Source organism: Pelecanus crispus, chromosome 14, assembly GCF_030463565.1.
Source record: "Pelecanus crispus isolate bPelCri1 chromosome 14, bPelCri1.pri, whole genome shotgun sequence".
NCBI classification, from domain to species: domain Eukaryota; kingdom Metazoa; phylum Chordata; class Aves; order Pelecaniformes; family Pelecanidae; genus Pelecanus; species Pelecanus crispus.
Window position 1 is genome coordinate 11,407,567 of NC_134656.1, and position 23,202 is coordinate 11,430,768.

General features: G+C 50.0%; 1 protein-coding gene across 1 annotated transcript; it reads right to left on the bottom strand.

The window, feature by feature from the left end:
• Positions 1 to 10,029: 10,029 nt before the first annotated feature.
• Positions 10,030 to 10,965, bottom strand: MAFB (MAF bZIP transcription factor B). The gene has a single exon (XM_009483630.2). It carries the CDS (start codon positions 10,963 to 10,965, stop codon positions 10,030 to 10,032), a length of 936 nt encoding a protein of 311 aa, XP_009481905.1.
• Positions 10,966 to 23,202: the final 12,237 nt, after the last annotated feature.

Genomic DNA, 23,202 nt, shown 5'->3' on the forward strand with positions numbered 1-23,202 from the left:
CACTTCGTCATGACTGGAGTCTCCAGGACAAAGCAGAAAGACTAAATCACCCAGACTTCTAGCAAGAATAGACTCCCCCAGGTCAAGAATGCAGGCAAACCTGACCCAAGGGCTAGTTGCCCTCAGGGCTTGCTTTTATTATTATTTTTTTCCTCTGACAAATGCCTGGCTGCTGATTCTGCCACTATCCAGTTTTCATTGCCTCTGCAAAGAGCAACACGCTAGAGGCACCAAAGAGTTAACCCACGCTGGAGACAAGGCATGGAGCAGCACACAGGAGTCAGGCTTTTTTCCCTTGCTTGTGAGAATCCCTGCTCCCATATAGTTTTGCACACTCGCAGCTATCACAGTTAACAGGTTGTTTGTCTTTCAGTGGCTTGGAGGGAGTCTGTGTAAACCTCCATGCAACTGACTTTAATTACCTGCCAAACCTGCACCAAGACATAAGCCCACATATTGTATGTGACATTACCAGTAGAGCGAGTACTGGAATGCAGGGGCTAGAATAATTTGACAGCTAACATAAAGCACCGTGATTTATATTTTGGTTATATTGAGATTTTTCCCCCCTCTTTGAGAACTCATATAAATATTTACTTGGATCCTAGGACCTTGCTTAACTCTCACAGTGCCACATTTTATCTTCTTCCTTTTTTCTTTTTTTTCTGGTATTTTTGTTTTTCAGCAGCTGCTCCAGAAATGCCTTTCATTTTAAAACACAGAAGATTTAAACCAAAAATAACTTCACTTTTAAACTGTTTCATCTGTAAACAATGTGATCCAGTAATCTTGATATATTTACTGTAGTGTTCAATTGAAAACAGATTATGGAGAAGGGCTTATTTTAAAAGATAAAGACATTTAATAGAAACATTGGGTTTAGATTCTACAGCAGACACCAGCTGACACTTCTGTTATGTTTTAAATTTTATCCAAGCTATTTCATTAATTATTGTGCTGAGTAACATTACTATAAAATCTGTTTATTTCAAGTTTAAACTTACCTGCTGTTTAATGTTACCAGGAAAGGGTCCTTTTCTTTTGTGTCGCCTGATGGTTTAAGTCTGCATGCAGCCGGACAGAAATCACTGCATGAGAGAGATCTGATACTACTGCAAATCAGAAAGCCATAGATTTTTTATTATTGTTGTTGTTATTATCATGATTCCTGTCTGTCTGTCTGACTTGCGCATGAGTCACTTATTACGTAGCCCCAGAGGCTCACAGGTATTTGCTTAACACCCTGCTCTTTTGGGTGCCTGACTTGAGATAAGTGAGGTCCTGGAAATAGCCTTCCAAAACCACTTTCTACTAACATCCTTGCTATCCCTTTTAACCATCTGTGGAGTGGGTTAACCTGTTGCTCCACAAAACCAGTGCTGAACCTGTTGAATTTGTGCTCTTCCAATCCTTGAGACCAGCACATGCTCTCGCAGACCAGTGTAGCGTTGCCACTGCAATACCCAAAATAAAATGCTTGATCCATGGGTCAAGGCTGACGTAAAAATAAGGATGGCCTGTGTCAAAAGGAGTTTAGCAGTCCTCTCTTCCCAGTGTCCTCAATGCACTCTCTGTTTATCAGCCTCAGCAACTGCATGGGATGGCTCAGTGCTAGAGCTGATGGCAGTGTTGCAGTGGCACTAACATGACATGTGGAGCTGGGTGTCGTTGGACAGACAATAAGCAAGATGGGGGCCAGACCGAGAATAAATGTAAAAGCTTTCCTTTAGGATCACATGAGCAGAGATTTCAGACTCAAAACCCTTTTGCCTATAATTGTTGGCTGCCTTAAATAGGGGGGGAAATGCAGATCCAGGCAGCTGTGATGCCAGTGTTAGGTCAGAGACCTGTTTATAATTATATGTTCCCTTTCTCATGTTTGTAGAGGCTTTAGGTAATAAGTGCACCATAGCATAAGAGCAAGGAAGAAGCAGTTAGCAGAAGTCCAAGGTGCAGGTTTATTGCCCTCTCTAATTTGTTTTCTGAATGGGCCCCCTGAACCAGCAGGAAAGTGTCTGCTCCATTCAATAGTAAATAAGACAGGACCTGTAAAAACACAGGATTAGAGGGACTTGTGCTACCTTCCCCCACTCACCATCCCCTGGCAATCGGTGATCTTGCCCTGTACTTCCACCTGCGATGGCAGGGGGAGAGGCAGCATGGCCCAGAGAGACTTGTCAGTCTGAGCCCTGCCATCACTCGGTAGCTCACCTTGGCCAGGTCACCGCACCTCTCAGTGCCTCGGTTTCCCCAGCTGTAAAAGGTCAGTGGCCTCCTTCAATAATTTGCCTGAAGTTCTACTGAAGAAGGAGTAAGTATTGCTATTTTTATGAATGCAGATTTCAGGTGCTTGGCACTGATTTCTTGCCACACTTATTTCAGAAAAAAAATCATACTGAACACAATGCCCTTGTCACTGAGTGTTTAATATCCTTTATAAAGCCAGGAGCACCCTTCTGGAAACAAATGAAGTCTCATCAGTGAGAAGTCCAGGATAGAGCAGAATCAGATCTCCACATTTTATCAGTGGGAGGTTGCAGACTTCAGTAGTTAAATATGGGCAGAAACAATACATGTATATTTGCAATACAGATGCGTTATTGCAATACTGAATGAAAACATCAGAGTTCAGAAATAATCCCAGTCTCTATATTTGTGTGGACATGTCCTAGTATCTCCTAGTATATTGCAGCAAAAGCAAGAATCTGCAGAGAGGGTACAGTTAACAAAATGGTGTATTAGAGCTGCACAGTGACATTGTCGGTGGAGGAGTTTTCTCTGGCATAAACCTTCTCCCACTGACTCCAAAAATGAGGAAGGAGGGAGGAGAAATAAGTTTGAGATGTTTCTTTAAAGAAAGCACTAAACTTGGTAAAAGGACGCAGCATTCCTACCTTGCTCTCTGCCCCTCATGCCTCAGGATATCATAAATTTTTGATACCAATAAAACAGAATTTTTGATGAGCTGCTATTTTGCATTAAAGCAACTTTACATGCAAAGATTGCATAATAGGAAGTAAAATTGAATTTTGCCTCAGAACAAGTTCTTATTATTAATTTAAGTGTTTTTTATATATTTTAGCAGCAGCTTATCATTCTATATATTTAATTTCTTTCAAGTGAGAACACTTAGCATTGGTTTCCTTATCTAAACAAATCTTTTAAGAGAACACATGTATAAAGTGGAAATGCAGTGTTTTGAATCTGTGCCTTAAGACAAACAGTGAAACTTTAAAAGGGGAAATAAAACATGGCAGAGGACAACTATCTCTAAAACCTAATAGCAGCCTCCGTGGGACAGGAAAACATGTCACTTTCTTCATGTTGAAAGGTTTTTTCCCCTCTTTACTGCAGTGTTTATTGTAACCATATTGTGACAAACCTGTAAATACAATAAGCCCCAATTGGAGCAATTCTGTTTAAGGCAAAGGATTTGCAGTACCTTTGGTCTCAAGTATACCACAATCTGATTTTTAACACTGTTTAACACACCATGATGCACAGGACCAGCTCACAAATATAAATTGTCTCTTCCCCGTTCTGGACGCAATAGCAAGAAAACATTTTGCTGTGTTCAGAATTCACTATTGAAAATCACCATTTAAAAATAAAGAAACAGCAGCACTTGAAAGCTCCCCCTGCCCCCCTTCTTCTTCTTCTCCTTCTTGCATAAAACAAAAGTCCAGTGTGGGATCCTATCAGACCGCTGCATGCTACATTACTGAACACGCTACACGGGATTATGCAATAAGCTATTTAGAGTGTGTGTGTGTACATGTGTGCGCATGTAACTTCGGATTTACTGTAACCTTAATGGAGTGAAACATAATGATTAGAAAAGAAAAGAAAAGAAAAGAAAAGAAAAGAAAAGAAAAGAAAAGAAAAGAAAAGAAAAGAAAAGAAAAGAAAAGAAGCCATAACCGAAACTTGTCCAAATAAGGAGCAAAACAGCTTTTTCCCCCTCCATGGTGGGGAATTACCTTTTCAATCCTGCAAGGAGGAGATCAAAATTTACCATTTGAAAAAGAAAAGAGTGTCACCCCCGGGAGCCAAAGCAGTGGCAGGGAAGGATGCTGGCAGGCGGGAGGCGCGGAGCCGGACCAGCGCGGAGCCGGACCAGCGCGGAGCCGGACCAGCGCGGAGCCGGACCAGCGCGGAGCCGGGCGCCTGGCAGGGCCGCTCCGCAGCCCCGCGGCCGGCGGAACCCAGCGGGTCCCCGGCCCCAGCCCCGGGAGCGCGGCCCCGCGGAGCCTGCGCACGGAGCTGCGCGGCCGCGGAGCCAGAAGGGGCTCTCCCGAGCGCCGGAGGTGTTTTATCTGTCCTCCCCGAAACCCGACACCCACAGCCCCGAAGAGCTTCCCTGACCTTGGTCTGTCAATCACCGACACCATCCAGCCTGCTAGAGCCAGGCGGGCACTGCGCCAGCTCTAAAGGGGAAAAGAAAAAAAAAAAAAAAAAAAAAGAAAAAGAAAAAAAAATTAAACCCTAAAACAGCTGGGAACAGTTATCTCGCAAGCCCTGGCTCATCCTCGTATCACATCTCGCCTGCCCACTCCAATACGGAGCACTCATCCGCCGGCCGGCAACGGCGCTCAGCATCTCTGGAAAGTCTTACAGTGATGTTTCTACCTTTAGTTCAAAAAGGCTTTTTAGTCTTAGATTTCTCTGTTTTGGAATTAAAGACAGTCAGTTTTATACGCTCTCCTGGAGAAGAGGAGGGAAGGGAATATTGAAAAGAGTCTATTAAACGGTTGGCACAGATATCCTCTAAGTTTTGTGTCAGTAAAAGGGGGGCAGGGAGGGAGCGGTCTGCCAATTGTGTTCGCTGTCTGAGTGTCTCGTTTAATTCTGGGAGCAGCCGTAGCCGGTAGTCACCTCTGCCCCGGCGAGGGGATGCAGATCTCGCTGCAGCTGTTAGCAATAGCTCTCACAAAACTGCAAGATCAAAAAAAAAGATGTGATTTTTCACTGAAGGGAATCATCCTCCTGCACTACACGAGATCACATAATAAACCGTCGTCCGGCAGCTAAATCTGGCGGTGCAAACCTTGGGCTCTTCCCCGCCACACCCCAAATCCCCCGGGCATGCAGGGCAGCCAGCCTGCCCCCGCCGTGCTGCTGTCGGGGGGCTCCGACCGGCGCATTTCTGGCTACACGAGCACCGACGCTTCTGCTCCCAGCACACCCCAGACCCTCTGCTCCGGCCGGGGGTGCACGGGTCGGTCCGGGTCCGGTCCTGTCTCGCTGGCACCCCGACCTCATCCTCCCCGAGGCTGCAAGGAGCGGATCGGCGTGGGGACCATTCCCTGGCTACAGCAGGCTTTTTTGGAGGCAGTTTGCAGCATCTTCGTTCCAGAGAGCCTCAGGGCCGATCGACTGATCGCCTGGCAGGTTTCCGGTGCGGGAGGTGGTCAGCGCTGGCCCCTCCGAGCCGTGTCACTCGTGGGCACTGCCAGAGCCCCGGTGCGCGGCCGCAATTGCAGCCTCCCGGCCTCCCCCGAGCCCCGGGGGAGTAGGGGCTGCCCGGGGCCGCTGCACCCGCCGGGCGCGGAGCGGGCCCTCAGTCCCCGGCCGGGATGTGCGTGGGGAGAAGTGGCTCAAAGGACGGGCAGAGGACAGGCACGCAAAGCAGAACGTCCGGAGAGGGGGAAGAAGAGGGTTTGGAGGAGGGAAGATGCTTTATCCCCCGCAGCGGACACGCAGCTCTCCGCAGCGCTCGGGTGGAAAGCAGGGAGTCCCGGGAGGGCGGCCCCGAGCTGAGCCGCGCAGCCCCCCCGCTCCGGGGGAGAACCCTGCGAGCAGGCCGGTCCCGGGGAGGAAAAGAGGAGGTTCTCGTTTTCCCTTTCGCCTCAGGAAACTGCTCTCCATTGTGCCCCCAACTCCTCTGTCAACACCCCTTTTACGAACCAGTGATGAACGGCGAAAGATCAAAGTCGATACACGGGGATGGCAATGCGCGAGCGAAGCCGGGAGGGGGTCACCCTTCCCCTGGTGGGGCTCCCCCGGGGATGCAGGCAGGCCCTGCCCGCCCCGACCCCCGCGGGGCCGCCTGTCCCCGGTGCCGGTGCCGCCGCCGCCGGGGCAGAGCCCTGCCCAGCCGCAGGCCGGGCCGCGCACAAGTGCGGGTGGCTTTTGCCCCCCTCGGCATGTCGGAGCCCCCTGCGGAGCCGCCTGCGCGGCCCGAGGAAGCCAGCCCCCCCCCGGCGGGAGGGCAGCCCGCGGCCCGGGGCCCCGCTCCGCAGCGTCCCGCCGGGCCGGGCTCAGCCGGGCTCGTCCCTCCCAGGGCCGGCGGGTCCCAGTCCCACCAGCCCCAGCTACTGCCCGTGGTGGTGCTTGGCTGCATTTTGCTTTTCTTCTAAATGAGATAAATTAAACCTTCAGGAACGGGACGGGGCGCTGCAAAGGCACCGGCCGCCGCAGCCGCCCTCGCCGTGCAGCGGGTCTGCCCGCCGCTGACACAGTTCTGCGGTGGGAATCTGGAGGGCTTTTCTAAGGCCTGTTTTTCCTATTTTTTTTTTTTTTTGTTGTTGTTGTTCAATTAGCCTTAGTGATTTATTCAATGCATGCATGAGGGGACATTAATATGCAGTGGCAGTTCCCACAAACAATATTCCACTCAGGCTTTCTGCAGCCATAGCATTTACTGGCAAGGGGGGAGGCTGTACAGGGAAAGCCAGGCTCTCCCAATCCTTTTCCTCTGCAAACTCCTGTCCCCCCTTCGCAGGGCAGCAGGGTACGAGCTTGTTCTCCGGGCCTGACTCACGTAGCCGGGGGGGCTGGGACGGCCCCGGGCCCCTTCCAAGCTCCCCCAGCCCAGTGGCTGGCCCAGCTGGCTCTGAACAAGGCAGGGATGCTGCTGGGGTTTAAGAGGGGATTTTGTTTTTAAGTTACTGTATTTGCTTTCAGTTTTTTCCCCACGCTCTGTTTGTTCTCCAAACGCGCCTTATGCCGTCCCTGCAAAGACAGGTCGCTGCTGTTGGAAAGAGGAGCAGGGAGGAGAGAGGCTATTATTTTTGTTTGTGTGGTGCCTTGGATTTTGTTTTTAAGAGGGATTTAAAGTTCAACACGGTTTTCACACTTTGAGAGCAGCAGCGCACAGATACGCTGCCAGCCGGCTCTGGGGCTCCCTTTCCCGCACCCAGGAGAGGAGCGGGGGCGATTTCTAACCTCCTCTGGCTGCAATTTAGGGAGCTGCGCGATTATCTGCCTTGAAAGCAGCTGATGGGTGGTGGGGCTGCGAGGTGCTGAGCCCTGGGGGGTGGCAGGGAGAGATCTGTCCCCTTCTCCACACGTATCTAAAGAGTCTTCTAAACTGCCCGTTGCTCATGCTTAAAAAAAAACAAAAAGAAAGAAAAAAAAAGCCAGAATAAATAGAATGTGCAGATGGAGAGGAGGAAAGTGAATGGCAAGCCCGGGTCCCAAAGGAGCAGGGAGGAAGGACAGACTTGTCCAAGTCCTCTCATTTTCTAATGAAAAAAAAAAAAAAAAAAAAAAAAAGAAGTGCAAAAAAAAAAAGTGCCTGCACTTAGCGTCTCCCCTCCCTGGCAGCCCGGGGGTGGCTCAGGCCGGAGGCTCCTGCTCCCCGCCGGGCTGCAGCGGGTGGGGACGCCCCGCCAGCTCCCGCCGCTCCGCTTCTCCCGGCGGGTGGCCGCACGGTGGGGTGGGGGGAGAAGGATGCTCACCCCCTGCCACGGGCGAGATTTGGGCAAAGCGGAGGAAGGTGCAAGGCTGAGCGGCCCTACCCTGCGTGCAGCAGTGTTCCCGAGTGGGCAAAGCAGCTTCGCAACCCCCCGTGCAAAGCCCAGCGCTGGGCGTTAGGAGAGGAGCTTGGGGGCTGCCTTGGCTGGACAGCAGTGTGAGGGTAGATAAGGCTCCAAAACTTTTCCTTCCTTTTTTTTTTTTTTTTCTCCGGAACACGAGACGTCAGAGAAGCAGGTCCCTCCAAGAAATGCCATTTCAATGATTTTAATAAGCAAAATAGGAAACAATTTTAATAACCAAAAACAGAAACCAGTCTGAATAAAACTACAATAGACCAGGTTTTTTAATATTTTTCATATCATAAGCAGGATTTGAAATTGATCCCTTCAGAACTTTACATGAAATAAAAACAATTTTTTTTCCGCTGCTGCAATGTTTTGATTTCAACACAGTTGAATCAGTAAAAACCAAAGATCGTTTTCTGATGCATGACTAATATCCACAATATTTAAAACTGCAAGCACCATGCTGTTCATTACAATCTTGTTATTACTGTTAATTTATAAACTAATACAAACTTAAAATGCATCCGGCCAGCAGTGCCAGCTATCCTAAAAGGAAACTAAAAAATAAGTTTTCATTTTGGTATTTTTGTCAGTGCAACGTAAATCCTTTTACTGACCTGCAGGAGGAAAAAAAAAAAAAAAGTAATAAAAACACCCATAAGACTCCAAACTACTACTACTACTACACAACTGCAAATAAATTTGGGCTAAAACTTTCACTCGCTGCATAGGGAAGCAGAGAAGCAGATTACAAATCATTGCAAAAGAATACACTTAAAAGTTGAAGTATGTCTTCTTAAAAAAAAGTTTTATTTTTATATGCTTTTCAGCCCACTCATCTGCTGCTACCATTGAGAAACCTAACTTCAGCGGCAACACGGAGCCCTCGCTGCTATTGCAACTTGACTTTTAACGAGGAGGGTTTTTTTCTTTTATTTACCGAAAAATCAAGGGGCAGTTGTTTCTTAAAAGGAACTGGTATCTCGTCCGTCCTTCACTTCCTGAGTGTACAATCAGAAGGGAAACTATATGGCCAAGCCTAACCACTCCAGGCTGGGAATTGTCCTGAAGGAAAAAGCTTCGCTACCACTTTAAAGCATGGAGTAGGCTCTAGTGACCGATGAGAGTTTTTCCCTGTTAAGTTTAGGTTTGTCAATGCCATTCAGGCGGTTTTGCTTCTGCCCCAACAAGCAAAAAACCAAAATGAAAACTAAAAAAAAAAAAAAAAATTACAACTTAAAAGTGCACCAGATATACAAAGTTGTTTTTTTCTAATGCAAAATGCCCATAACTTTTTTTTCCTTAAGTATCTCTTTAATACCAAACAAACCGTATAACCAGCCTGCTGAAATGTTATTTTGTTTTTGTGTTTTTTTTCTCCTGTGTGGTTTGAAGTAGCAGATATTTACAAGCTAACAACCATAAAAGAAAATAAGAGCAAAACCAACGAACAAAACTGCACAAGCAGTAAAAAGTTTGATAACTTGTGATGCTTTTCTTATCGATGAAACAAAACAACAACAGAAATCTATGATCGATGATCAACATGCTATAGTTAAACAAGAAAATGGTACAAAATAGAAATTATTACCATACATGTCCAGCATGCAGGATTAATATTTTTAATGCAGATTTTCGTATTTTTCTATATAATCAAGCAGGCAATAAAACTGATGAGTTTCTTTCTTTCTTTCATTCTTTCTTTCTTTCCTTTCTTAGATTGAATGTCCCATCTGAGTCCTGTAACTTATTTCTCAAAGCAGGCAATATATGAAGAGTTTGCATATATTGTCCTTTTTATTTATTCTCTTTCTCCAAGCAGGTAAATTGTGCATGAGATGGTGCTGTGTATGTCCTCTCCCTTTCCAAGCAGGCAGTATATTATAGATGGCTTGTTCATTGTCCTTTTTTATTATTATTCTTTTAAAGTCCATCTCATTCTGCAAGCAAGTGATCTATAAAATGCTTCACTTGTCCTTTTCGCCTTTGCCTCTGCCCCTCTCTCTCACTCGCAAACGAAAGTCGAAAAGTTGCACTTTACCTCTCCCGTCCCCACCCCCAGCCTACTTTTCCCACAGCTACTCTAGAAGACTGGATGCTGCAAAAAAATCAAGTCTCTATTTTTCTCTCCTTCTTTCTCTCTAGTCAAGCAGACAGATGGATGGAGATGCCAGAGGAGGATGGGAGCGGGGGGGAAGGTGACGGGGGTCAGGTTTGGGGGGTGGGGTTTTTTGTTTGTTTTTTAATTATTTTTGTTAAGCACTCACATGAAGAACTCAGGGGAAGACGGGTTGTCACTGGTGGAGCCGGCCTCTCTGAAGCCATTGCTGGCAAGTTTCTCACACTTGAGCTTGTAGGCATCTCTCTCTCTGGCGAGCCGGGTCACTTCTTGCTTGAGCTGTTCCACCTGCTGAATGAGCTGGGTCTTTTCGTTCTCCAGGTGGTGTTTCTGCTGGACACGTTTATACCTGCAGGACTGGGCATAGCCCCTGTTCTTCAAGGTCCTCCTCTTCTGCTTGAGGCGGATCACCTCATCTTTGGTGAAGCCTCGGAGGTGCCTGTTGAGCTCCCGCACAGACATGGAGACCAGCTGGTCGTCCGAGAACCGGTCCTCCACGCTGCTGGAGGGCGGATGCTGCTGGTGCGAGTTCTGGAGCTGCTGGGAGGAGCTGGAGGAGGTGGAGGGAGTGGGAGAGGCCTGGTGGTGGTGATGGTGGTGGTGATGAGGGTGCCCGCTGCCGGCCAGGTCTTCGTGAGTGACCGCGGGGTACTGGTGGTGGTGTTGGTGATGGTGGTGATGGTGGTGGTGGTGGGCCCGGAAGCTCTCGAAGCCTTGCAGCTGCTGGGACACCTGGTGGGACCCAATGAGGGCTTCGACAGCATCCTCTGGGGTGAGGTTCAGTGCCTCGGGGTTCATCTGCTGGTAGCTGTTGGCCATCCAGTACAGGTCCTCCAAGTGGGTCTTCTGCTCGGTGGGGCTGAAGCTGGGCGAGGAGGGCACGGAGCTGCAGGGGGTGCTGATGGGGGTGGAGGAGACGGAGCCGGCAGGCTGCAGGCGGGTGCAGTGCCTGCCCGAGCGGTCGTTCCTGCCCAGGGGCTCCTTCTTCACGTCGAACTTCATCAGGTCGAAGTCGTTGACATACTCCATGGCCAGCGGGCTAGTGGGCAGCTCGGCTCCGATGCTGAGCTCTCCGGCCATCGCTGTCTTGCAGGCACCTCTCCCGGCGGAGGGGGCTGGAGACCTCACTCCAGCGCGCAGCCTGGCAGAGGGCTGGCCGCGCTCCCTTATTCCAAATCAACTTCGGCTTTGCTTTCTCGCTTCCTTTCCTCTGCTCCCCCTCCACCGCCGCCGCCGCCTCCTTCTCCTGGCTTCTGGGGCTTCTTCAGTCCGGAGCAACAAAGCCAAGGACGAGCCGGCACCCGGGGCCGCCTGGACGTCTCCTGTCTTTTTGTATCAGCGTTTGCAACGCGTCGCAGGCTGCGGCAGCTCCTGGCACTTAGACACCCGGTTGCAAGGAGAAAGGAGCAGTAGCAGGAAGGGCAAAAGCAAAACAAAACAAAGATGCTGCCTTCGGGTCTGTGCAGGAAGAAGAACAACGGTGCAAAACGTCTAGCCCGTGCCCCCGTCTGGGTTTTGTAAGTCCGGAGCCTTGTCCCCGCGGTAGCAGAGCACCGGAGTCTGCCGCAACTTTCCAGTCCGAGCGGGCGGCCGGGGCAGCGCACCGGCTATTTGGCGGCGGTGGCTGGGCTTTGCACGGGAGTTTTCGCCGGCTCTGGCAGCGCAGGGGAAGGGGAGGGAAGAGGGGGAGGAAGGAGGGGAAGGAGGAGGAAAAAAAAAAAAAAGGAGGAGAGGGGGGACAAGAAAAACCCAGGTCTCCGCTGTAGCTGCCGCCTCCAGCGCTCGTTGTGCAGCTGTGATTCGCAGCGCAGCCCCCCTTGGCTTCTTATACGGCCGTGCCCGCCGAGAGCGCGGCGGGGGCTGGGGCCGGCGGCGGCCGCGCCAATGGCAGCGCGGCGGCGGGGCCGGGCGGGCGGGCGGGCGGCGGGGCCGGGGCGGGCGGCGGGGCCGGGCGGCGGCGGCGGCGGCGGCGGGGGCGGCGGGGGCGGCGGGGGCGGGGCGGGCCGCGCCGTGACAGCTCCGCAGCGCCAGCTGAGCGGCCGCCGCTCCCAGCCCCGCTCCTCGGGGCGCTCCCCGCTTGCTCCCCCCTCCCGCACCATCGCCTCCTCTTTTATTTATTTATCCCCCCCCTCTTCGGCCTCTGCAGTTCACAAAGGAGGAGGGCTCGGGGACGTCGTGCCCTTCCCTTTGTTCTAAATATAACAAAGTCCCTTTTTGCCCGCTGCCGTCCCGTAGCAAATTTCAAGGCAGTCAGCTCCCCCCCATCCCACGCACACGCATCGCCCCTTCCAACTTTATGTAAGCGCCCCCGATGCGAGGGCACCGCGGAAAAAACGGCCACGATCGCGCAACGGGTCGGGCCGGGAGCGAGCGCTGGGGCTGCCGGGGGGGCCGAGGGGGATGCGCAGGGACCCGGGAGCGAGGGAAGCACCGGCTCGGCAAGGCTCTCAGCTCTCCTTATACAACCGAGGAAATTCTCCCGGCTACGGGAAGCAAACCTCTCCCTAAAGTAAAGCAAAAGCATTGACACAGACAATTGCAAATATTAGGGAGACAAGGGAGAAAATATAATTACATTTCAGTTCTAAGGGGACCGTGTTTGCTTTCCTCTGCTGTTCCCTGAGTGAGTGACTGCATGCATGCAAAGGAGAACTCGGCTTGTAAGGTTTTTTAGTTTCTTTTTTTTTTTTCCGGATTTTTTTTTTTTTGAACATTTTGTAACGATTAAGGGAGATTAGGGCTTCTTTTTACACTGTTTTTACGCTCAAACAGACAGAAAGTGCGACCCCAAGTGTCCGTTTGGAGAATAACAGCCACTTTTCGCGGGGAAAAAACACCCGGAAAAAAGAGGACGGGCGGGCGGGCGGGAGCGGAGCCGAGCGGAGCGACGCGGGAGCGGCAGCGGGAGCGGCAGCGGGAGCGGAGCTGCTGCGGTCCCAGCCCGACCGCGCCGCTCCGGGGCTGCGCCTCCGCCCCCTGCACCTCAGCATCTCCCATATCCCACCCCACCCCACCCCCCCGCCCAAATTCATTTAGCCAAAAGAACAAAAAAAGTTCAAGATCTGTCTGCTTTTCCGAAATTAATTAGGAGAGAAGTGCCCTTCTGGAGCTGGGACAACACTGCCAAAGAACCCAAGTGGAGAACCCCGGCGTCGGTCCTTCCTTGCCGGACCCGAGCGCCATGCCCGGGCGATGCCCGCAGCCCGGCCCCGCTTGTCCCGCTTCTCCACATCTCCGCGGAGCCAGCCGCAGCCGCGCAGGGAATCGAAGAGGCAAAAGTCACGCAAAGTCCCCTCCAAAAAATAGAATTCCAGGGGGTCCCTGCGGCAGCGGGCTGGAGGGAGGAGGTGGAACCCAGGGAAGGGGAATTGGATTAAATCCCCCTTCGCAGTACAGGCGCTCCGGGGCTTAATTTCGTGTTGCAATGCCTCGTTTGAGTTTTTCCCCAGGACGTTTGCAGGGGACACAACTGCCAGTCAGTAGCGCCCGGGAGCGGTCACCTCCGGTGCTCCCCACGCGTTGCCGTCCCGGGGGTGAGGGAGTCCCCCCGCACCCCGATCCCGGCTGGAGCGGGGCTGCGCTCTCGGGAACAGGCAGACCTCCCTCTGCAGGTTGCCCTGCTCCAAACGCTTGTGTGGGAGGACACGCGTGGGCCGCCCTCCCCCGGGCGCTCCCCGCACCCTGCGTCCCTCACGGGCAACGCAGCCCCGGAGGTGCTGCGGGCGCCGGGGTCCGCACGGGCACCGCGCTGCTGGTTTCTCATCAGTGCCAGATTTGGGAAATCGCCGTCTTTTCGCTGTTAACGAGCCGCCCCGAGGCACAGAGAGGCGGAGAGCAGGTCCGCGGTGCGCGGTGCCCCTCCGCGGAGCGGCCGGGGCCGGGCGGGGGACCCGGCCACCCTGGCAGAGCAGACGGGGCAGGAGCTCGGCGGTCCCCGTCAGGCAACTGCTGCCTCCGTGGGGGCTGCGGAGAGCCGAGAGCCTCCCGTGGGGGTCCACTGTGGTTATTATTTATGAGGTCCTGGAAGCTGCTTGAGGGGAGCTTTGTTTTTACCTGCACGTTAAACGTTACCGTTGCCAGTAAGGGAAAGGGGACCCTGACGAGCGCTTGGGAAGCTAGGATGCAGCCCTGCAAAATGCGCCATTAGACGGATAATACTTTTGCCTCTCATAATTACTGAGGTATATTCACAAGGTGGAGCTACTGAAAGGCGGAGGAAGCATTGATCTGATTATCTCCCTGTCCATACACACTCTGTCCCTGTTCTTAATCGTTTAAGCTGTGAATTACAGATCGGGTTTGCGCGTCCATCCTCATCGTCATAAAATTTCGGGGCACTGTCTGGGTCCGTTTTGTGTCTTCCATCCCTCGCTCCCTTCCACAAAACGCATCCCGCAAAACTTGCGGTGTTACGTGGCTGGCTAAAGTAAGAACCGCTTCGCGCCCCGAATCCCCAGTTAACGGCCAATTTTGTTTATTGTAGAGCTTTTAATTCAGCCACCAAAGGTTATTCTCGCTGGGATTTATATGTTAGGGGGGATGCTTCTCCGTGCGATCTGGTTTTCTTTAATGAGGATTGGGGAAGAAATAATGTTGCTGGGAGCAGAAAGAGGGTTCCCGGGCTGAGCAGCCCAGCGAGGCAGCTCAGGAGGAGTTTCCCTTCGGCGGGGCCGAGCCGCGGGGCCGGGCGGCCGCGGTGCTGCGCGCAGGGGGAGCTCCGCGCACCCCGGCCCTACGCGGCCGCCCGCACCCCAAGAGCCTCCGCGGGGCAAAGCGGCGGCCCCGGCGTCTGCGGAAAGGATTTCCCGTCCCCTCCGCGCCCGCGGAGGAAAAGTACCACCGTTGCGGGGGGGAAGAGGCACCCACCTGCCCGGCATCGCGGCGCCGGCGCGCAACTCGCCTCCCCCGCAAGCCTCCCGAGCAATTTTTGTTTAATTGCGACCTTCTCCCTACACCCGAAAGCTGTTAATCGAGCGGCTTTAATTTTCTTTTTCTATTTTTTAGGAACCGTTTTTTGAAGGTTAGTTTGGAGTAAAGAATGACTTCCTCCCGCTCTCCCTCGCCTCCCCCCTCCCTTTCGCAAACTCCCTGCCAAAATCGGGAAGAGTTCAAAGAAAATAGTAGTGTCATTTCGGATCAGCTCCATCCGACGTGTTCGCCCAGGGCAGGGCAGTGGGGGTCCTTGAGCCACTGAAATTTGAAATCTCGCCGTTAAAATGGGAGCATATAGATACCTCTACGTGTTTGGTTTGGTAGGGCTTCTGCCTGAATCGGGGTGTGTGGGGGGGTGACATTTAGAAAGGGAATCGTATTACGGTGGCATCCCAATCCCCGATGCTTAGAAACAGCAGGTCTAGGTAACTGATAAAAAAATAAGACGACTCTTACATATGCATTTTCCACGCTACTGGTTCTCTGAGAAGCACTCCTCGTTTTTGGTAGCTGACTGCTACTTCTCCCCCAGAATTAGCTTTTTCACCCCATAACATTAGTCGGATATATTGTCTGAAATGGGAGTTTTGTTAACAAACAAACAAACAAACAAACACCCAAACCGAAATCACCCATGGCTGGCAGCCGGCACTGATGGAGGAAAAGGGCATCACCTTCCTAATTCTTACCTCCCTTCGCTTGATTTTTAATTTCTCAAACTGCAAGCAGACACCGTGCTGTTTGTCAGGATTTTTTTCCCCTGTGTAAGCAGCGAGGGACCTGGTTAATCATCTATCGCAGATACATGTGCATGAGAAAGGAAAGTGTTGATGTTTGCTTGTTCGGGCTGATGGGAATGGCCCACGAATTTAGGATTAAATTACTAATGGTAATCATAAATCTGTTTCCTCTCGCTCCCTCTCTCTTTTCTGCGGGGATTGTCAAAGTAAAGCATGCAATATTCTTTGGACAAAGTCTGCACAGCAGCTTTGCGGTATAAAATAAGCTATTGTACCCTCCTGGGTTAACTGGGATCTCTTCAGATTTTAGCCTGAACCGGTTAAGAGCGGGGCAAATCCCAGTACTAACTTTAGACACGTTTTCACAGGTGGATATGTGACAAGCGAGTGGAGCAACACTTCAGAAGGGTAGGTTTTTGTGGGGCTATTTTTCTTCCCCGAGGCTTCGCGGTGTCCAGCATTAAATCCCCGCTTGGGGAGGGAGGGATCGGTATGTGCGGGCGGCGGGTTTGGGGTTTGCTCGGTCTTGGGGGGGGGGGGGTGTGGGTGTGGGGGTGGGGTGGGGGCCTGCAGAATAAGTGCATCCGGACGGGTATTGCTATACGGGACTGCGTGATTTAGGAGGTTGATTTGAACATACCACGTTTAATTAAACCCGTGACCTCGCCTGTGCCGGTAGCGGGGGGGCTGGGTGCGGAGCTGCTCCCCGGCGCAGGGAGGTGTCACCTGCCCGTCGCGGCTCCCCCCGGAGCGGTGCCCAACCCAAGCCCCCTCCGCCGGCGCTGGGATCCCCCTCTCCAAGCAGCGCTGGACGCAGCTGCCGGGGGGGGGCTGAAGCCGAAGCGCGGCTTCGGGGGGGGCTGGTGCAGACGGGGGTGGGGGTGCGACGGATCCTTGGGGGGGGGGTGCCGGGGGGCTCAGAGCGCGGAGCGGGCCGCGGGGCACCCCACCAGCGCACCGTGGGGGTGATGCCCAGGCGAGGCTCCGCGTCCCTGCGAGGTTGGGTAGACGCAGGAGCCGAGGAGCGGGGATTTTTTTTTTTTTTTTTTTTTTTTTTTTTTTTAGGGGGAAGTGCTCCCCCCGCAGTGCCCCCCGCTGCTCGGGGTTAGCCCGGGCCGGCAGCGCCGGGCGCAGGGCTGCTCCGGTGCGCGGCCCCGGCGGGGCTGGAGGAGTTGCTGTCGTGCCTTCCTCCTGCCTTTTTGTGCGGAGAAAGAAGTGCAACTCTTCAGTGGCACCCTCTGCAGTTTGCTCGGGGTCTCGCTGCACCCTGGGGAGGGAAAGGAGGTGTCTTCGAGACGAAATGGCAACATTTCACCTTCTTCTGTAGCGTCCCACGAGGGCGTCTTTGGCAGGGAGGTAAGCAGAGAGCAGAAACATTCTCCTTCTAGTTATTTCTTTCTGCCTTAGCCCCATCATACCATGAATGAGACGATCCAAACTTGTTTTCAAGGGAATTTGTCTCTTTCTCATAATTTCCAAACTCTGCAGCCTCATCATAGACCCCCCTCTAATACATGCTCTTCTTATTATTCCCCTTGCCATCATGGTAAAACTTGTTTCTAGCAGAAACACCTGATCCAGAAGCACAAAATCCCTGAGCCTTGCTAGGATCAGCTTTCCTCCTGTGCTTGGCTGAGTCCTGCTTCCCACTTGAACCTGGCATGTTGAATTCATTATCTGAGCCCCTTTAGGAGCATTTAGCTAATAAGCAGCACCAAAACCTTTCTGAATGATCAGAAGTTGCCTTTTGGGACTGAAGTAGCCAGTAGAAGCTGAAGAACTATTATTACTGCACTTGTATCTTGCAATGGCATTTTGTGTCACTCAAAGGTTTTTCAAACACTTCAGAACTTGGACCATGTCTTACTAGAAAAACTTTCTCTCCTGCTTATCTGCTTCTCTTATGAATACAGTGGTACCTCACAGATGTCTGGGTGGGAAAAGTGGTCTTCCCAAGGGTTTTTAGTTTCCTTGGAAGGGATGTAGAAAAGGGACATGTCAGGCAGACAGAGAAAGTGTCCTGGATCTATGTCCAATGTCACAAAGTCATATGCAGCAAGGAGATCTTCCAGAAAAGGACAGCATCCCTTTCTGGCCACAATCTGTTGCCTGTTTTCCCAAGGGGCTTGGCAGGACACTTTCTTAATGGTCAGATCTTTAGACAGTCAAGAAGGAGGGAAGGGAGACCAGGACCATGCAAGTATCTTTTCAGAAAGACCAGCATTGCTGCAGGTACAATGGCCGTGGCACCAGACAGGCTACTCACAGCAGAGCTGAGTGTGTCCCTTGACCCTTGCAGGAATCAAGGGGCTGTCGTTACAGCCCAGGAGTCCACAGGCATGCTCTGACACCCACTGGGACCCATACCCTTTCATTCAGACTGATTTGTAATTCCTTTTCATTGCACAAAGTCCTGGATCAAAAAAACCTGCTTGCATATAGAAAATTTTTGGAATTCCCTTTCCAGCATTTGCTGCATAAGGATTTAAATATAATCATAAAGCCCATACTGTATATTCTTCTTCTTGCTCTTTGCACCTTTAGTCCCTATTAGGGATTTTGTTTTGTTTCTGTTTTGACAGCCCCTGTATATATGTGTTTGTGGTTGTTCTGTACTGTTTCCTGATTTAATATCAGTGCAGTTACAGGAGAAGGATGCACCGTTAGCATTTTTTGCTCAAAGTATTTTTCAAGCTCCTTTTTGATGTACTGGTCAGGTTTGCAGCTTCTGTGCTCTTGTTGATCAGAAGAGGAAGGATCAGGTTTATTGTGCCCTTTGGGAACGAAGCTCTCTATTCACCTAAGGAAATGTAGCTATCTTCCTTTGCTAGCCCCTCCGTATAGATCCAGGTGCAGAAGAAAAGTGAGAAAGTATTTAGTAGAAAGCTGTTATTCAGGGAAATTAAAGTCCTTTTGTGCATTTCTGAGAGATAAGATGAGCACAACTGGAAACAAGGTGTCTTCTGCAAGTCTCCACCTTCCTCCCCAAATATTTTTAAGTCCTAAGCATGAGAAGGGAAAAGGAGAGAGACAAAGAAAGGGAATAATTCTGGGGAAATGCTTTTGTTTGCTCTCCTTGTTAGCCTGAGGAACAATTATTCAGCTGTTACCCAGACAGAAGAAAGAAAAAGGCTCCTGATCTTTGTTTCTTTTACATATAAACAGATCCACAGCCTTGAATAGCCCTAGATTAGATTATTTTAAAATCAGTCTCAGAGTGTAAATTATGCTCCGTTTGCCCAAACAAAATGTTGGCTCATAGTGCAACTTGCCATTTTCTCTTTGGGAAATAAAACTGTTTTAGCATGTGTGTCTGTGTATTGCTGTGCGTTGTGAACACCTCCCAGCTTAAATCTTGGTAGACCTTGAGGCCCTAGAAAAGCTGGAGATGTTTCCCACCATTGGCTGCTACAAGGATCCTATGGAGGTCCAAGAGGAGCAGATCTAACGTGACTCGGCCAGGACGTGAAGAAGGCTCATGAAGCTCATTGCTGTCCCTAGGGCAAGCTGCAGTTTCTCTGTAATTATTTCTTTGCTCCCACAGCTTCTCTGTAGAATAGTTAAATTAATTTGTGCAGGAGAGCCGGCAGCACAGTGGTGCTACAAATTCTCACCCAGTGTTTCCCAAGCTAAATGTTCTCCAGCCAAACTGGCCAGTTGCTGTACGGGTCATTCTGAGATCACATAAATATTGACCACATCTCCTTGGTTGGAGAGAGCGCTCACAGAAAAATGCAGCAAGGAGAGGGGCAGTGCGAGGTGAGCGCAGGCAGCTATGAGAATGAAAGGTGGTCAGGAAAGGTTGCTTCATTTCTGTGTCTATTTTAATGGCAATCCTATGGGACACACTGGATTTGCTATACCAAGGGAGATAATTTCTGGTTGTTTTCCTCTGGTGGGATCAATTCCTTATGTTAGTGGAAGCAAAATGCACGCCAAAATTTCCAGCATATACCCTGTAAGGCAGAAAAGAAACAGCAACTGCAGCAATTGGTGTATATCCATGCTACATGAGATTCAGTTATCCCTCTTCTAGCCAGAGTCTTTGGCTAAACAGTAATACAGGTATTAATTACATTTTTAATATATATATGTTAATATCCACCATGGCTGAAAATTTAGGAAAAACTTTTCTCCATATACACAAGTAACTACCACTTTGTACATTTTCTGAGCATTGTTAAAAAACAGATTAGAGTCTCCTGGACAGCCTTCTCTATGACCCTCCATGCTTTCAGTGTGAGTGCCCTGTTTATGTTCAGCCTTAACTCTGTATTAGCGGGTTTTTTAATAACTGTGTTTTCATCCTTCAAACATCCAGATAGAGAGCTTCACCCTTAAAGCTGTGATTACACCTCAGCAACCTCTCTCTTGGCAATGTATGTGCAGTTTCTGTTTTGTTTTGTTTTTCTGGCTTGAATTAACACATGTTTCAAACCTCTAATGCACTTCTTTAATAACTGACTTATAAAAAAAGGAGAAGATAGAGAATTTCATCCAAGAATTCCCAGCTGGAGACATCTGTTCAGCAGCAAGTCACCTGATAAACAGCTCTAACCAGCCAAGTGTGAGTTATTTTTATTGGTTCAATGTTTTAAAAATAGATTTTTTTTTCCTTTTAATTGATACCTTTCTAGACATTTCAGTAGATTCCTACACTGGTCTTCATGGATTTTGATTTATTTCTCCTGAAGTTAGTACAGCCCAAACCAAGTGATCCATTCCAAAACCTAGCTGGCTGGCTGAAACCAGTAGGAACCAGTTAAATGCTTGAAATGAGGGTTTCCACTAGGGTAATCAAGTTTCCCAAGAGGTGATGGATTTGATGTATAGCCTGTCATGATGAGTTGCAGGCACTCAGCACCTCTGAAAATCAGGCCATAGCAGCTTTCAGCAAATCTAAAGAGACGGGGTGTGCGCACATGCAAGCCAGAGCGAGCCGCAGATAGGACACACGTCTTCATTGATCTCGAAAGGCAGGTTGAACCGTTCTGGTTTGAATCACATGATTTGTCATGTTATTTTGCAGCTGTTAAGCTTAGGTGAGCTTATAGGACCCTGTCAGTACACACTCAGCCCTAATTCTCTCTCGATTTATTTGTCCATGCCACTACCTGGCTTCTCTGCAAATGGGTTGGTCCCACCATTCCTTCTGCGGTGCTCCCTGCAGTGCTGAACATCAGTCCTGTCTGCTCCTCCCTACCACCCAGCATCCCAAAGGCCCTTTCCAGAGGACAGGGATGATGTTACATTTATTTTTCCACTTTTCTTCTTTCTCTGTGCTGTGTCTGGGAAGACTTTTGAGGCCCATAGACTTTGCCTTGATTTGAAGTCTTTGTTGGAGCAGGACCCCAGTTTGTCATGGAGAGGGTGACCTGAGAGATGACAGAGGAGGAGGGGTAGAAGGGCAAAAAGGGACAAAGTGGATGAAGACAGGAGTGTGGGATTGCACCATGTGCAGGATGCTGTAGACTCTCCTGCTCTTCGTCTATGCAGAAAATTCCCAGCCAGTCTGTAAGCAGCTTGCCTGACTTCATTTGCTATTCATCAGCCTAAACTACTCCCTCTTCTTTTACTGGGAAAACCAGGAGCTTTGAACTCTTCTCCACAGCCCAGCACATGGCAGAGTTCATTAAATGGGTGGAGGCCATCAAGAGCCACCTCTCACCTGCACTATCCAAGCAGTGGGTACCCAGAAGAAAGCTGCATGGGGAGCCCCTCTCCTGTGAACCACTGGAAGGGCTGAAGTCTCCCCAAAGACAGTTTACACGGAGGAGCAGCAGTACAACCCCCCCCAATTCTTTTTGCATTTCACCCTGCTGAGTTATTTGCTGTTGCATGCAAGAGTGAGACATCACAGGTGGAGAACACACTAGGATCCTCCCTTCTTTCTTCCCTTTGGAATAGCTTTAATTAATCATTTTTTTACCTTTCAGAAGGAAAAAAAGGTTTTTCCTCACTTGAGAAAAGAGAGGAAATGTTTTCCAAAAGCTGTATTTTAATTGATCCAGACTCAGGAGCGGGGAGGCTGAGGGAAGAATTTCTGTCATGGAATTAACTTTATGAAAGAAAAGCAAATCTCCACCCTGTTTAAACATGGGGAAAACATCACAGAGGCATCCTGCTGCACCAAATGGTAAACATGTCCATGTATTATATCACTTATGGCTTCCTTTAGAGTTTTATGATGCTGTTCTCAATTACTGTGTTTGCATTTGTAATTAGAGTGCAGAACACATTGTGAAGGCAAATTATAGAGCTAACTTGTCCTTTCAAAATAACCCATTTGCTCAGTGTGCTCGCAGAAGCTTCTCTTTATTCAAGGGACTCCAATGGAGGACTAACCTTCCCTACTGAAAGAGTTGGAATATACATTTGCTGGAGGGAAGGGAGAGGAGGAGAAGAAACACATTTTTGCCCCAGGGCTTTGCTATGCATGGGCCTGATGTTTAAACCACTGAAACTCCTGTTGGTTTCTATAAGCACAATCCTCCAGAAGTCTGAGCAACTAATGGAATTGGGGAGGTGTGGGAGAAGAATCAGGTTTTTTGCTCTGCCACTAATTGCCTCTGTGGCCTTGGTCATGTCACCTGGCCATTTTGTGCCTCTTTAACTGGCTAAAAATCTCCTATGGAAGAGCTTGGATATTACTGTACAATCACATAAATATCTAAATTAAGGTCAATATGCAGGGCTGCTAGTTGTCCTCCAGTATTTTGTTCCTTTGCAGGAAGGCAATCCTGAAAGCAGCTCTTTGGAGCTGATGCTTTTATGTGCATTCAGTCTTTGCCCTTACACAGGGGCTCATTCTCTGTTTAGGTATGGTGATGACACATTGCTTCATGCCATGTTGCCCAAAGTGCTCCACCAAGTCTCCATGCAAAGACACCAGAGCTCTCTGCTACTTGGCTTTGCTCAGTGTCTATTGGTGGTTCACTGAGCAATTTCTGACCAGCCGCACCACATGTGAAGCCCCTTTGTTTTGCTGTAGCTACTCAGTGTCATCAGCAGAGATCTGATCTTCCTTTAAGGCAGGACAATTTTGTATACAGAAGACCGGAGCCTAGGCCAGCTGTGCACTTCGTCTTTGAATTCAGTAGGGAAGAAACTGTATCCAAGTCTGAACTTGGATGCGATAATGCTCTACTTAGAGTGAAAAGGAAGCAAAGTCTCCAGTTGTTACTGTTCTGCCCTTGGGGTACTTTTTTTTTTGCAAAACCTGCACTAAGCAGGAGGACTTGACTTTGAACAAGTTTCCCTGCAAATGCAAGTAAAATTTTCATCTCCTGTACCTGTTGGGAGGCCACAGAAAAGTGCCCTGCAGCATGTAGCTCTCCCATAAGTATGTCCTCCCCCCTCCTGGCCATGAGGAGTTGCTTTGGCTTTGCTCTGTAGCCAACATTTAGGAAAATTTCAAGCTCGGTGCTTGACCTCTACCTACCACACTGCCCACTGGTGTCCTCTGCTTGTGCTCCAAGGCTTCATGAAAACAGGCAAAAAATCAAATAAAGGACACAGGCTAAAAGGCTGTGTTCTCCCAAGGTGGCAGTGTTTGGAGGATAAAAAAACCCAAACAAGCCCAAAACATTACACTGTGAGATTACTATAAGCTCTTTTTCTTTTTCACCACTCTTCACACTATGAA